At 43.9% G+C, this 13,106-nt stretch overlaps 1 protein-coding gene across 1 annotated transcript in view; it reads right to left on the bottom strand.

Annotated features, from left to right (window-relative positions):
* LOC142492225 (vomeronasal type-2 receptor 26-like) overlaps window positions 1-1,335 on the bottom strand; it is a 96,217-nt gene extending 94,882 nt beyond the window's left edge. The window contains exon 1 of the mRNA XM_075594895.1: window positions 1,072-1,335. Coding sequence (XP_075451010.1) covers window positions 1,072-1,335 — 264 coding nt within the window. The remainder of the gene's footprint in view (window positions 1-1,071) is intronic.
* Window positions 1,336-13,106: the final 11,771 nt, after the last annotated feature.

Below are 13,106 nucleotides of genomic sequence, written 5' to 3'. Positions count from 1 at the left end.
ACTTATTGGCTAGAGTTGGGTCAGACAAATGAGCATAAAGACCTTCCAACGCGTTTCGTAACAGGAAAGCAGTAAATTCCAGTTACGAAACGCGTTGAAAGGTCTTTATGCTCATTTGTCTGACCCAACTCTAGCCAAGTATATTCTTGGTGTAGTCCTCCCTGTCCCCTGTATCACAGCTTGCTGTTTTGTGTGCCATACGCCGCCCTGTGTGCTGTACACCGCTGTGGACACTCCTCTCCGCATTGCAATAGAGGAGAATCCTGTGACATCATCAGCAGGTACTCCACGGGACTGAGAGGCGTGCTGTCGGTGCTCTGCAGCTGTGGGACTCAAGGAGGCATTTGTGCCTCGCTATGGGACTTTTTGCGGGACTTATTCCTCTGTCCCCACCATCTGGTTACCCTGAGATGAGGGAAACGTAATTCAAGGTTCCACGGAGATTCCTATCCTGTGTCTTCCATCCTATGTGTTGAAGAGCTGTGATTCCAACCCTCCCTCTGTGTGGTAACCCCACGAATCCAGTGCTTGTTTTTATCAACATTGATGTACGCAGAACTTATAATCTTTTAGTAAAATGTATCTTTTTTACTGTGCTTCACTATGTGCGTTGTGCACCCTGTCTTTATGTCTTTTCTCCAGCTCTAGGGGTGTCGAGCCACCCCTCAAGAAAGGCTGCAGATGCTACTATAGTGACTTCCCTCACAAGGTTCAACTATTGTTTATTTTGACGCTACACTGCATTTAATAGCACTGTTTGTATTACCATGTTTTAGCTGCGCACTGATCACCCTTTTTTGTTCTTCCACAGGTTGACCTGACAATAAATGTTCAAAGTATTGAGGGTATTTGACAGTTTTCTTCTCTTTTTAGCTACGTTTTACTTTACTTACATTTCAAATATGCAAGCAAAGCTCTTACAGAGATGTCCTATAATTCCTATTATAATTGAGTATTCAGGAATTTAGGAACCATTTCAGTCTATTCTATTTGAAAAAAAAGTAATAAAGAAGAAATACTGCAGCCTACAAACCCTGACACCAGAATACACCAGTTGTACCTCCTGCTTACCTGTGGATATCTGTAGATCCCAGTAAGACCTGCTAGTGAGTAGGTGGATGAAGACATCATGTGTCCTATAAAGGCCACCACTTTACTATTCAAATCGCAGCTGTAGTTGGGAACAGCTTTCACCGCTCCTGTTAATATGCTTAGTGCACTCTCTATGGCTTTATTTTCCATCAGACAAGAGTCGTAAATCTGGAATCCAAGGGTAATGTTTGGTAGGAGCTTTGACTGTTTATTTATCTCTTCAACAGCGAAAACAAAGGCCATGAAGTGTCGGAAATAACGAATAGAATATCTGTAAGAAGATAGGATATATAGGATGGCAAGCTATACAATGTAATATGTATTATGTTGAGCTCCTTCCTTTATTAGCCTGTACCAGCTCTGTTGGGAGACTAATCCATGAATCCACCACTATTTCTGTAAAGAAGTACTCACATTTTACTCTGAGCCTCCCAATTTCAAGTTTGAATGTGTGATCACTTGTTTTAGCAATTCTCAATCTCTGAAATGTGCTTTTCTTCTGTACTTTGTTTAAACCCTTGAGGTACAGTATTTCAAAATTTCTATCACATCCCCCACTCCTTTCTCTTCTCTAACTGTACATTTTGAGATCTTTTCTTCTTTCCTGGTAGTTTTCACATCATGCACAATTATAGTAAAAAAATAGTAATTGAACAACCTCTAATTGTTATGTCCTTATGAAGATACAGATGTAGTTAGCCTTAATGTATTCAGGGCCACGAATGCACACGGTCCTATTATTGCACAGATTGCAGCGCCAAAAACAGAAAGGATTTTCTATTTCAAAGCTCCCGGCTTGTTGAGGCGGTTCCATGCCAGGTCTTCCAGTCCAAGTGTGACCGGTGTACCAGGAGTATGGATCACGTAAAAGTCCAGGGTTTCCTTGTGGGAATGAGAAGAAAGGGTGATGGGGCCAGTCTCCAATGAGATATATGCTGGGGTGAGCGGACGATTCATCTCGAACGGGATCTTGCATTGGTTGAGGAAACACCCACACCAGTAAAATAAAAATAAAATCACACCTGGACATAGCTACATACTGGGACTGTGTATGGCTTCGGGGCTGGAATCTTCGGATCTGGGGACGATATGGATACTGGTTCTGCCTGCGCCGGTGCCTGAAGAGTAAGGTCCTGTGCCTGTTGGGTGAGAAGAGCCACTTGATCCGTTAAGGCCTGGATTTGTTGATAGATGGTCATTTTCATGGAGGCCAGATCAGTCTGGTCTGTGTCTTGTGGGCCCGACATAATGTTATGACGGTGGTTCCCGCAGACCAGACCCGTCCCTATTACTGAGGTGGGGATGTATACGTGCACGCACCTGCAGCAAAAGGAGCGCGTCCGTAGTGTGGTGTTTTAGGCGTTGCCAGGCCAGGTGGTGATAGCTTTTGCAATACTTGCCGGTTCCGGTAAAGGAGAGACATAGTTGTTGCCGTTAGCCAAGGTCAGGGATTGGAGAATTCTGGAAGGTCTTTGTCCAGGCAGGGGTCTATAGCCAGAGATTGCCGTCCATCAAGCCGAGTCGTGACCTGAGTGAATGAGCGGAGACTACGTCGAGCAATGAGTGAGTGGCAGGACAGGCAATATAAATTGCGGCTGACCAATCAGAAGCGGGGACAGACCTGGAGGAGTGCGTGAAGCTGTCTTGGATAGGTCCCCTTGATTGGCAGGTAGGTGAGTTAGTTTGGTCTGGGGAAATAGCCTGTAAGTCAGTTGGGGGTGTGGTTTCACTGCCAGTGCAGTGAATAAATTATCTTCACCCGGCGCTAGCTGTCCACGCGCGCCCGGGACAAATGTCCGCCGCATGAGAGAGAGGCAGCCTTGGAGCAAAGGCGGACCGCCGGAGACGGCAGGGAAACCCCAGGGCAGCGAGAGGGACGCACCATGGCAGCATCAGGAGGTAAAGGAGGTGAGGAGGGGTCGCGCTGTGAGCGCCGCGATCCCCGAACCCTCACACCCAGTCACCTATCTTTTGTTGAAAATATAAAAATAAACAGGTTGCATTGTAATGTTTTTTTCTGTATCACAATAAGAAAACAGTATGTAAAATATTGGGCTCTAAAAAATATTTTTTCGTGGCAGGTGTGCTATAGGTTCGGGGTGGGGGGTGCGCTATCCTGCTCCTTTCATTTGTCCTCGGCCCCATGATTTCTGTTGGTGGCCCTGACTATGTGTACTTGATTTGTAATCAGCCCCAGTATGTAGCTATGTCCAGGTGTGATTTTATTTTTATTTTACTGGTGTGGGTGTTTGCACTTTACATCACTCTGTAATATCTACTGTGGGTGACGTAGCTGTCGCCAATGCCCTGAATATAGATTAGGGCTCCACTGTTAAGTAGTTGAGGTGTTTTAATTATTTCAATTGACTGTGGGATATTCAAGAGACGTCCTGTCATTAGTGAACGTTGTAATTCACTGCCATGTATTTCTACTATGGGTACTGGATTTGCAATCAGTCCCAATATGAAGTTACAGTATGTTTATGTTTGATTTTATAAATTTATATAATACTCGTGTGGGTATTTTCACTGCACATCTACTGTGTGTGACGCAACTGTCGCTAATGCCCTGAATATAGATTAGGGCTTTATAGTGTAAGTAGTCCAGGTGTTCAATTATTTCAATTGACTGTGGGCTACTTAAGAGACGCCCTGCCATTTGTGAACGTTGCCGAACCTGATGAAGTATTGCGAAATACGAAAGGCGTAGTTCGGGCAACGTTCACTGTCCTGGCTCCTGCTGACCACCGTAGCGCTTCGTCATCACTACCCATCAGCTCTGTGGACCGTACGAGGTATAAAGAGTAGCTTCTAGTGAGACGCAGCCCGGACAAGTCAGGAGCACTGCTGCTTTTTCACATGTGAGTGCCTTGTTACTTATGTATTGCGATTTTATTCAACTTTGTACTTTAACCATACCATCTGGGCATTCTCTACCCTATTTGACATCTGGTGCATCACGAGGACTTATCTCCCAGCACTATAATACCACTGTAAACGCAGAGGGATGCGACGATAGACTATCAGTGCCCAAGACACCCTGTGTGGTACAGACTCACACATGGTCGTGTGAGTCCTTATTTCTTATATATTTTTCACATCACCCCTGGCTATTCCCCTATTTTACGGGTGGATCGTATTGTGACTTGCACTTTATTGGGTTTGTGTGTCATTCCTCACCCATCCCCGGCCTTTTGGATTGCATGCTGATATTATTACACCAGCTGTCGATACCAGGAATACTTATAGTATTTTTACCTTTCCTTTTTTGCGCTCCCCTACTCTCCTTCTCACTATCCACTGAGGATCGCTGGGACAAACCTCCTCGGGTCGAGCAGCAGTATCTACGATGGGCCAGTATTATCTATATTACTCTTTGCCCTACTCCATCCATCTGTACATCATATCAGACACATTAGAGTATACGTTTCTCTACAGAGGGAGCTTTGTTTGAGCGCCCTAGTTTCTTTCCACTATTTTGCATTTGGGGCAGTGGCAGATTTCTGCCGCTTCTGTGATTCCTGCCAGCGAGTGGGTAAGGTAGGTGATCAGGTGAGGGCACTCCTTAACCCGTTACGGTAATTGGGGAACCTTTCCAGAGGGTAGCTATGGACATCATCCCCATTTGGTCAAGCAAGCGTTACATACTCACGGTGGTGGATTTTGCCACCCGTTACCATGAGGCTGTACCTCTTTCCACCATCGATGCTAGGGCAGTAGCAAAAGCATTATTTGTGATTTTCACTAGAGTAGGTTTCCCTTCTGAGATTCTAACCAATCAACGGTCACGATTCAAGAGTGAATTGTTACAGTGTCTCTGGGATGCTTGCGAGGCGAAGCACCAGCGCATGACCCATTACCAACCCCAGACCAACGGGCTATATGAGAAGTTCAATCTTACCCTGAAGCAGATGCTTTTAGCGTTTATAGAAGTAGATGGGATGGGCTGGGAGATTCACTTACAGCAATTGCTATTTGCATACCGAGAAGTACCGCAAGAATCTACAGGGTTCTCTCCCTTTGAGCTGCTATATTGTCGCAGGTACTGGGACCTCTGAACCTATTCCGTGAGGGATGTGAAGGGGAGACTACAAATACTGATGCTTCTGTGCTTCAGTATGTAGCAGATCTCAGAGACCGGCTAGAAATGCTTATGGGGTTGGTACAGGCTAACCTCAAGGAGGCTTAGACCAAGCAGAAAGCTTAGTATGACCAAAATAACCATAGCAGATCATTCATCACAGGACAGCAACTACTTGTTCTTAAACCCACTCGGCAGAACAAATTAATGTCTGCCTGCTCTGAACCGTACACAGTTCTCAGAAAGATGAATGAGTACAACTATATTGTGCAGTTAGATGGCGAGAAAGGAAGAACTAGAACTTATCACATTAATATGCTGAAAGAGTTTTTTGCACCGAGTGTGGTATCAGTGCTGACTATATGTAGCCCACCGATGGGGGACCTGGCAAGCAATGCTCTGCCTGACCTCCTAAGGGAGACTAGGAAAGGGCGCACAGTATAGCAGGTTGAGATAGGGTCTGAGCTCAGTGAGCGGCAGAGGGTACAAGGTGAGTGCTATGCTTGATAAGCATAGGGTTCTGTTCATGGACAAGCCGGGCAGAACACATATCACAAATCACCCAGTGCACACCTGCATAAGCATGCATATCAAGTATCAGCAGAAGTGAATGGCAGTATAGAGAGGGAGGTAGAGGAGATGCTAGTCCTAGGGTTAATTGTACCATCCCAGAGACCTTGGGCTTGCCCGGTCATCCTAGTGCCTAAGTTTCTCCATCCCACCAATCTCTATCTTGCCCACAGTTTGCAGTGTGGGCACAACCGGGATTTCCGGTTGATACAGCGCCTGTGCAACTCTGACACCTGGGCTGCTTACCATATGGGTACTCCCATTTTTACCTAACGTCTCCCAGGCTAGGAGTTGGACCAAAGGTGTGAACAAGCCCCGATGACTAACAGGATCTCCCATTCAGTGAGCATCCCGACTAATTCACACATCCTGCTCTGGGGGCTTTAATTTGCAACACTCCCCTAAACTCATAGACACTGCCTCAACATGGGGTCTCTGAAGTCTGGATACGAAAGTGCTCCCAGCTCATGGGTGTTGAAACATTTGGTCACTGGATGCATTACAAAGGCAAGTACAAAAAACTTAATCCTGCCTGTACATTTAAAACTGGAGCCAGAAAGGTACTTTATTAAAAATATATGTTCTACTTGTCCTAAAGTTATATTTTTGATATGTGTGTACTTGGGGTGTTACTCTGGGGCTACACACCATATTTCAGGGTGCTAGTCCATTCCGTTCCCGAGTTAGGGCTTCTCCTTGAGCTGGCAACGCTGGGCTATGGGCTTCTCACGTCAATTGACTTGCGGTTTACAAAGTTCCCACGTCAATTGACCGAGTACCCACGGCAATTGCCGGCCGCCTTTCAAGTTACGCTACTAACTGGGATGGGATACATTGTATCTGGTAACCACTTGAGACTGAAAACCGCAACCCTTTGATTCAATTGACCTCGCGGTTGCGAGGTCAAGCCTCAGTAATGGATACCTATGTTCCTCAATGGAACAAAGAGACCGCGCCACGCTTCTCCAATTAACTTGCGGTTTGACTCTAGCAGCGGCATCTTGTGTCCAAACCCAGTAATGCAGGTATACAATGCAATACATTACCGCAGGCCTATACAATCCTGCAAAATGGGGACAACAAGGGACAGAGGGAAAAATAATACATGCCCAGTGCACATAAAATGAACCCGTTCATTCTAATATGAAATAGGGGTAACCAGCCAAGCATACTGCCTTTATTAATGCACTGATTACCCACAATTTCGCCACAGTAAGCTTCCCGTCTATCTGAACAAGATCCTCACCCCTACACATGCAGCACATATAATCTGAGATCTGACCCCCAAAAAATGTTAATAGTCCCAAGTTTCAGAAAAGTATCCAGCCGCTCCTCCTTCTCTTATCGTGCACCCCAAAACTGGAACAATCTACTGGAGACTCTCACAGCTGCCACCAGTTTACGTTCTTTCAAAACTAAAGCTGTCTCCCATTTTAATCTGTAACTATTACATACATTACGCCTATAATATATATTATCTGTAACTGTGAATGCTATGTCTTGTATATAATGTATACCCTGTTCACTTATGTAACTGTATTTGTAACCATGTATTATTTGTCATCATAACTGTGCCTAGTACACACTTGAAAACAAGAGGTAACTCTCAATGTTTTACTTCCTTGTTAAACATTTTATAACTAAATAAATAAAATTGTCTCACGAGTTGGTTCAATGCTGGTACTAGTGTTTTTTTATTTATATCTGTATGCTTAGGATAAGATATATCCCTGTGCCCCACCCTAATCCGTAGATCCCCTTAGAGACCATCAGTTTTCTTTTGTTTAAAATTTTGTTTGTTTAAATGTTAGGATGTTTAAAAGTGAAAATACGAAAGAAAATTTGTAAGCAGCCAGTTCTCACGTATCTGACAGATATCCTAAAGATTTGGAGTTACAATATTGTATGGCTTTCCATGTACAGTATATGATGTAAACATATGTCTTTTTTTTGATATGATATTTTGTTTCAATGTATACAGGTATGTCAATCTAAAATAAACAATCGTTTAAATTTTTTTTTTTTTTACTTTGTATTTTGTCACGTTGGATGTAGCATTGGACATTATACAATTACCTAGTTTCCAAAACCATTGTGAAACTTAGCAGAAAGGGTGTACTTACAGAGCACAAGTGATTTCAGGTTTTCTTGTCAGGTCAAAATCTTCATATAGCTTAAGTATGGCCATCTGCATGATTCCTCCAAGGATGAGGTCCCCCTGTTTGCTGTAGCTCACAAGCTCCATATTAGTCTCTAAGTCACATGTGGAACTGTTGACAGAATCCCTTCCAATGATACTGACAAGGATCAGGAAGATTATTTGGCACAACATCTTCCACATTTCTCTAATAAAGAGATATCACAATGTGATGTTATCAGTCAAGACTCGATATGTTACTTTTATACTGTACTCTATAGTAGATTCAAAATAAAGGTACCCTTCCCTCTTGTACCTAATGATGTATGAGGATTCATTTTTCCCCCAAAAAAATTAAAACCTGTTAAAATGCAGAATATCACAAAGTTTTCATAGCATTCAATGGCAATGCTGGCAGACGACCTATCCCAAAATATCACAGCAGAAAGGAACAGTGAAGCCTGCTACATCTGTATATTCAAAACCAATACTGAACATATTTGCGATTAGTTGCTGGTCACTCTGGCAGTGAAGAGGTTACATTTTACATAGGGCCTCCTAATACACCCAGATACTGAAAACAAGAGAAACAAATTGAAGATTAGTGTAATTATTTGAAGAGGAAATGCTGTATGTTTGCTATACTTTGCTGGCTCCAGTGGTGTAGCTAGACATGTGCAGGCCCCCGGGCAAAACATTTTTCAGGGCCCCATTATATGTAAAGGTATTCCATAGATACAGCAGAAAAATTTGTCTTGATTTAAATTGGAAGATCTCTTTTATCATCTCTACTCAGCTCTCTCATTCCTCCTCATATCTCCTCTTCACCTCTCCTCATCATCCCTCCTCATCTCTCCTCAGCTCTCCCCCTCAGCTCTCTCCCCCCCCCCAGCTCTCTGCCCTCCTCTCCCTCCCCTCCATGCCTACCTGTGGGACAGGGTGGTGATTGAGGCAGACGGGGGGCAGGGGTTGAGATGATGGTATGCGGCGGTGATGGGCCACCAGAGTTAAGCAGAGGAGCAGCCGGCAGAGGAGTTAGGAGTTGCAAGGTGGCAGAGCAGGACAGCCGGGGAGGAGCACGCTGTAGCAGCATTGACACCGGAAATAATAAAGACATCCTGGTCGGACTGGTGGAGCGTGCTCCTCCCTGGCTGTTCTGCTCATCCTCTGTGTAACTCCTAACTCCTCTGCTAGCTGCTCCTCGACTTCCTTCTTGTGGCCCTCTGCCACATACTATCATCTCCCCCTGCCTGCCTCTAACTGGGTGAGAAGAGAGAGATGGTCAGCATGGCCGCCGACAGGGGGGGAGAGAGGGCCCCCAACAGCGTTAGCTACTCCCCTGGCTGGCTCTATTGACAGTGAAGGGGTTTGTTCAAACTTGATGCTTCAGTATAAATAAACTCAATGTTTATATCAGATTAAATAGATATTGCTTTTTAAGTTTGCTGAATTCATACAGTACCTGCTGTCACAGGAGACCAGGCATTTACACCTTTTACCAGGATCATACATTGAGCAAAACAGGTAATTGAAATAAATTGTAAATTTATTCACAGAAAAAGGCAGACACACAATGTTACACAAACTACATAAGAAAATACACACATACTGGGAGTCTGGGGGTGAAAACTATACTTTCCTAGTTGCTGGGGCTTCTAAATCCAAAGATTACCCTGACAGCAATTTAGCCTGAAATGTTCTGGAACTGAAATCAGACTGCATGATAAAAGTCTGGGCATCAACACATGAACTTTGAACTTTTTTAATAACTTTTTTTCTTTACAGGTATTGTTATTTTAATTATAATGTATGTTCTATTAGATTTATGTAAGTAGTGTACACACAAAGATGATAGGGTAGTAACAGGTATATTTTGTTTAGTATTTTTTATTTTGTTTTTATTGTTTTGTGAATTGTATATACTGTATGCACTCTCTTTAGTCACACAATGAAATCCTGGTAGACAAAGCCCATATTTTATGTATAATGTAACCCAATGTACTATCTATATTCAATAGGTTGCACCCCAGGAATATGTGTGTTATATTTAACCCCTTGAGAAAAGGACAATATGATATAAGATATTTGTAGAACTATCTATAAGAAATTGGTTACGAAGGGTGTAGAACTACGAGTTTGCCCTGTGGAAGTTATTAACTCTGTGGTAGAAGGACAGATAGAAAATAACCCTGCAACTAGACCAGGTTATATTTTTGGGAAAAGTAGTTCCAGTGATTAAAGGTAGAGATAAGGGATGGGATTAGTTGGGACTTGGTGGTTGGATTAGTTCTCTGGAAGCGAAGCTAGCGGATGTTTTTGTATGTGTGTCTGTTCTACTCGTTACTCTCTATGTATGTGTTAAGTACAGCAACATTTTAATCCAGAAGTGCGCTGCAATCCCCCATTGACGCAATGCCTCTTTTCGGTGATAAAGATGTCGGCAGTCCCCCAGAAGCAGAGACCAAAGAAGAAATCACCTGGGCCGACATAATGGCCGGAAAGGAATGAAGTTATGCACAATTGGACAATTTTCTTGGTCCAGCAGAACAATAAAGTGGTTAACTGTTCTCTAAATAGACTTTCTCTTAAGAATAAGAGGGGACTCAGAGGATCGGATATGAGGCTATAAGGAAGGTGGTGAGGTCACCCAGGGGTTTGAGTCAACCAAAAGGAAAGAATTCCAAGTCAGCCATTTTAGATCATAGCAGCCATTTTGCTGTTTTGCCATTCTAAATAAATGCAGTATGAAAGATGTGTGCAAGCAGGATGCATGTGCAGTCGCTCCCAGTAGAAATTAACCCCCACCAATTCACAGAAATTTTTAGCCGCCACAATGTGCTAGTAGTTATAGAAGAACAGTGTGAATAGTAATTTAGAAATTGGTAATGGGTTTTGTAGTAATAGTCAACCTGGTAAACAGAAAATACATTATACCAGTCCCACTGATATACATCTCTCTACAAACAAGAGCTCCTGTGACCATATATTTCTCCCACCCACACCGCGTGTCTGCACTCATATTTCTCTCTGACCCCCGCAAAACCTGCACCACTAGTTCAGTACGACATAGTATATCAACAATATCAAAAATAGTAATTGTCATTTTCATGACAAAATGAGGGAATTGATAATGTGTATTTTATAGGGTGTACTCCATATTGATTTATAAAGTTGCTTTGTAATAATCTAGCCATTCTGTTGTTCACCATCTAGCCCCTATATGTTGGATGAATGCCAAGTATGTGTTCAGATGGCAGTTCCTGTAAAAGTAGGAAGTCTGGACACATACACAATTTCACATTGTACTATCTCAGCATTTTAGTGTCTCAAGTCTCAAGTCAGAATTTATGACTTCATTCAAAGACAGACTGGTGTGACTTTTAGATAAGGAGTTAATGTTAGTAAATGGGAAGTAAGTTTTCTGCACGTATACTCGCTCACTTGCTTAGCTATATAACCTGATTAAAAACTGTTTATAAACTAGGAGAAAGTATTTGAGCTGTTGTCTGTCTCGCTTACTTCATCCTACGAGCGCTCGTTCTTTTCCTGATACAGCACCTTAGAGGGTTGTGGCCTCTCGAGAGGGTCTTCCGAGTTGAAGGGGAAGGTCCATACTGAGTTGGAGTAAAGGACAATTTTACACTGCAATTCCTGATGCCACCGCTCCCTCTTTCTAGAGGACTTGAATTTACTTGCTGGACACACTGCTTAGAATCTACAAATCTGATTCAGACAATCAGAGCGATGCAGGTTTTGTGAAGCATGGCAAGTGGGGGTTATGAATCTGCCAAGGGCATGAGCAAGGTTGCCAACTCTTCCACGTGCTATTCAGAAACCAAACGCTGGATTGGGCTCCACCACGTCTGGTGGGGCAAATGTTAATATAGAAAACTTTCATTCATCCCAGGATGTGGGTACTTGCTCATCCCTCCTGCCCAAATGGTCTTGACACCTCAGACATCCTCTGTGGCTTTCATCTCTGGTGTCCTGTCAGACCTAATGGCACCATGTTGGTAGCATACATAAATAGAAAATAGTGCACGCACTCTGATATACTGGTGAATGTGGGGTACTTAGCTGCCGGTGCACAGTTCTGGGGAGCTCCTGACGTCCCAAGGTAGTCCAATGGAAAGTGAAGAAACAGGCACACGGTCTTAATCATCAACAATGAGGTTTAATGTGCCATGAAAACCAACGTTTCGGCAGTACAATACTGCCTTTTCTCAAGGTGAAGGCTACTAAATACAAGTGAGCTACACATATATACACAAAGAAAAGACAGCGCAAAAAAACCATAGTGTAGTAATTTCAATTAATATTTATAAGGTGAAGGTGAGTATTGTACATCAATAAATAAGGTTAATAGCATGACATGTTTTGGGACATGTTACCACTCAGCAGGGACTGCAGGACATGAATGCAGGAATCCTTTACACGTTCACCCTCTTGCTGCTGGCATCCAGGGATACTCTATGCAGCTCTGCGTTGGCGAACCTTTCCGCGTGATGAAGGAGCTCCAGGCAGTGGATCGGGAGAGATGATCTCCGGTTACTTCCGTGTTAGTCCACGCTGGCGTGTGACGTCATCCGGCGGTGTCTCTCAGCCTGTCGCGTCTCAAGTGCGTCACTCCTCAAAGGTCTCTTCTTAAGTTTTCACATGAAGTTTTGTACACACTACTACAGATGTGACCAACAACCTTGTTTTATTCATTTCTGGTTATTCTGCACTTACAGGGTTATGCACTTAGAATCTCAGTCCTCCCTGCTCAGACTATGTACCCATGGCGACGGATCACATGTCCAGCACATCCCTGTGAGTACTGCACTGGTGGAGACCCACCACCCTCTCCAACTCCACCCCCCCCGACGGCTGACGTAATCACGTGGCGTCGCACTGACGCGCTGACGTCATCGCGGGGGCGTCGACAACTTGGTGTGTGGTGTGGCCATGTTTTCCCAGTGCAGCTCTGTGCTGTGCTACCAGGGACCCACACCACGACGTCTGACGTAATCACGAAGCGCCACGGAGGCGCGCTGACATCATCACGTGGGCGTTGACGTCGTGACAGTGAATCTGAGCTGGGAGGGGTAAGTACAAGGGGGAATTTGTGTATATATATATGTGTAGCTCACTTGTATTTGGTAGCCTTCACCTTGAGAAAGGCAGTATTGTACTGCCGAAACGTTGGTTTTCATGGCACATTAAACCTCATTGTTGCTGATTAAG

This window comes from Ascaphus truei, chromosome 4, assembly GCF_040206685.1.
Source record: "Ascaphus truei isolate aAscTru1 chromosome 4, aAscTru1.hap1, whole genome shotgun sequence".
Taxonomy (NCBI): Eukaryota; Metazoa; Chordata; class Amphibia; order Anura; family Ascaphidae; genus Ascaphus; species Ascaphus truei.
This window is presented reverse-complemented; position numbering and strand designations above follow the sequence as displayed.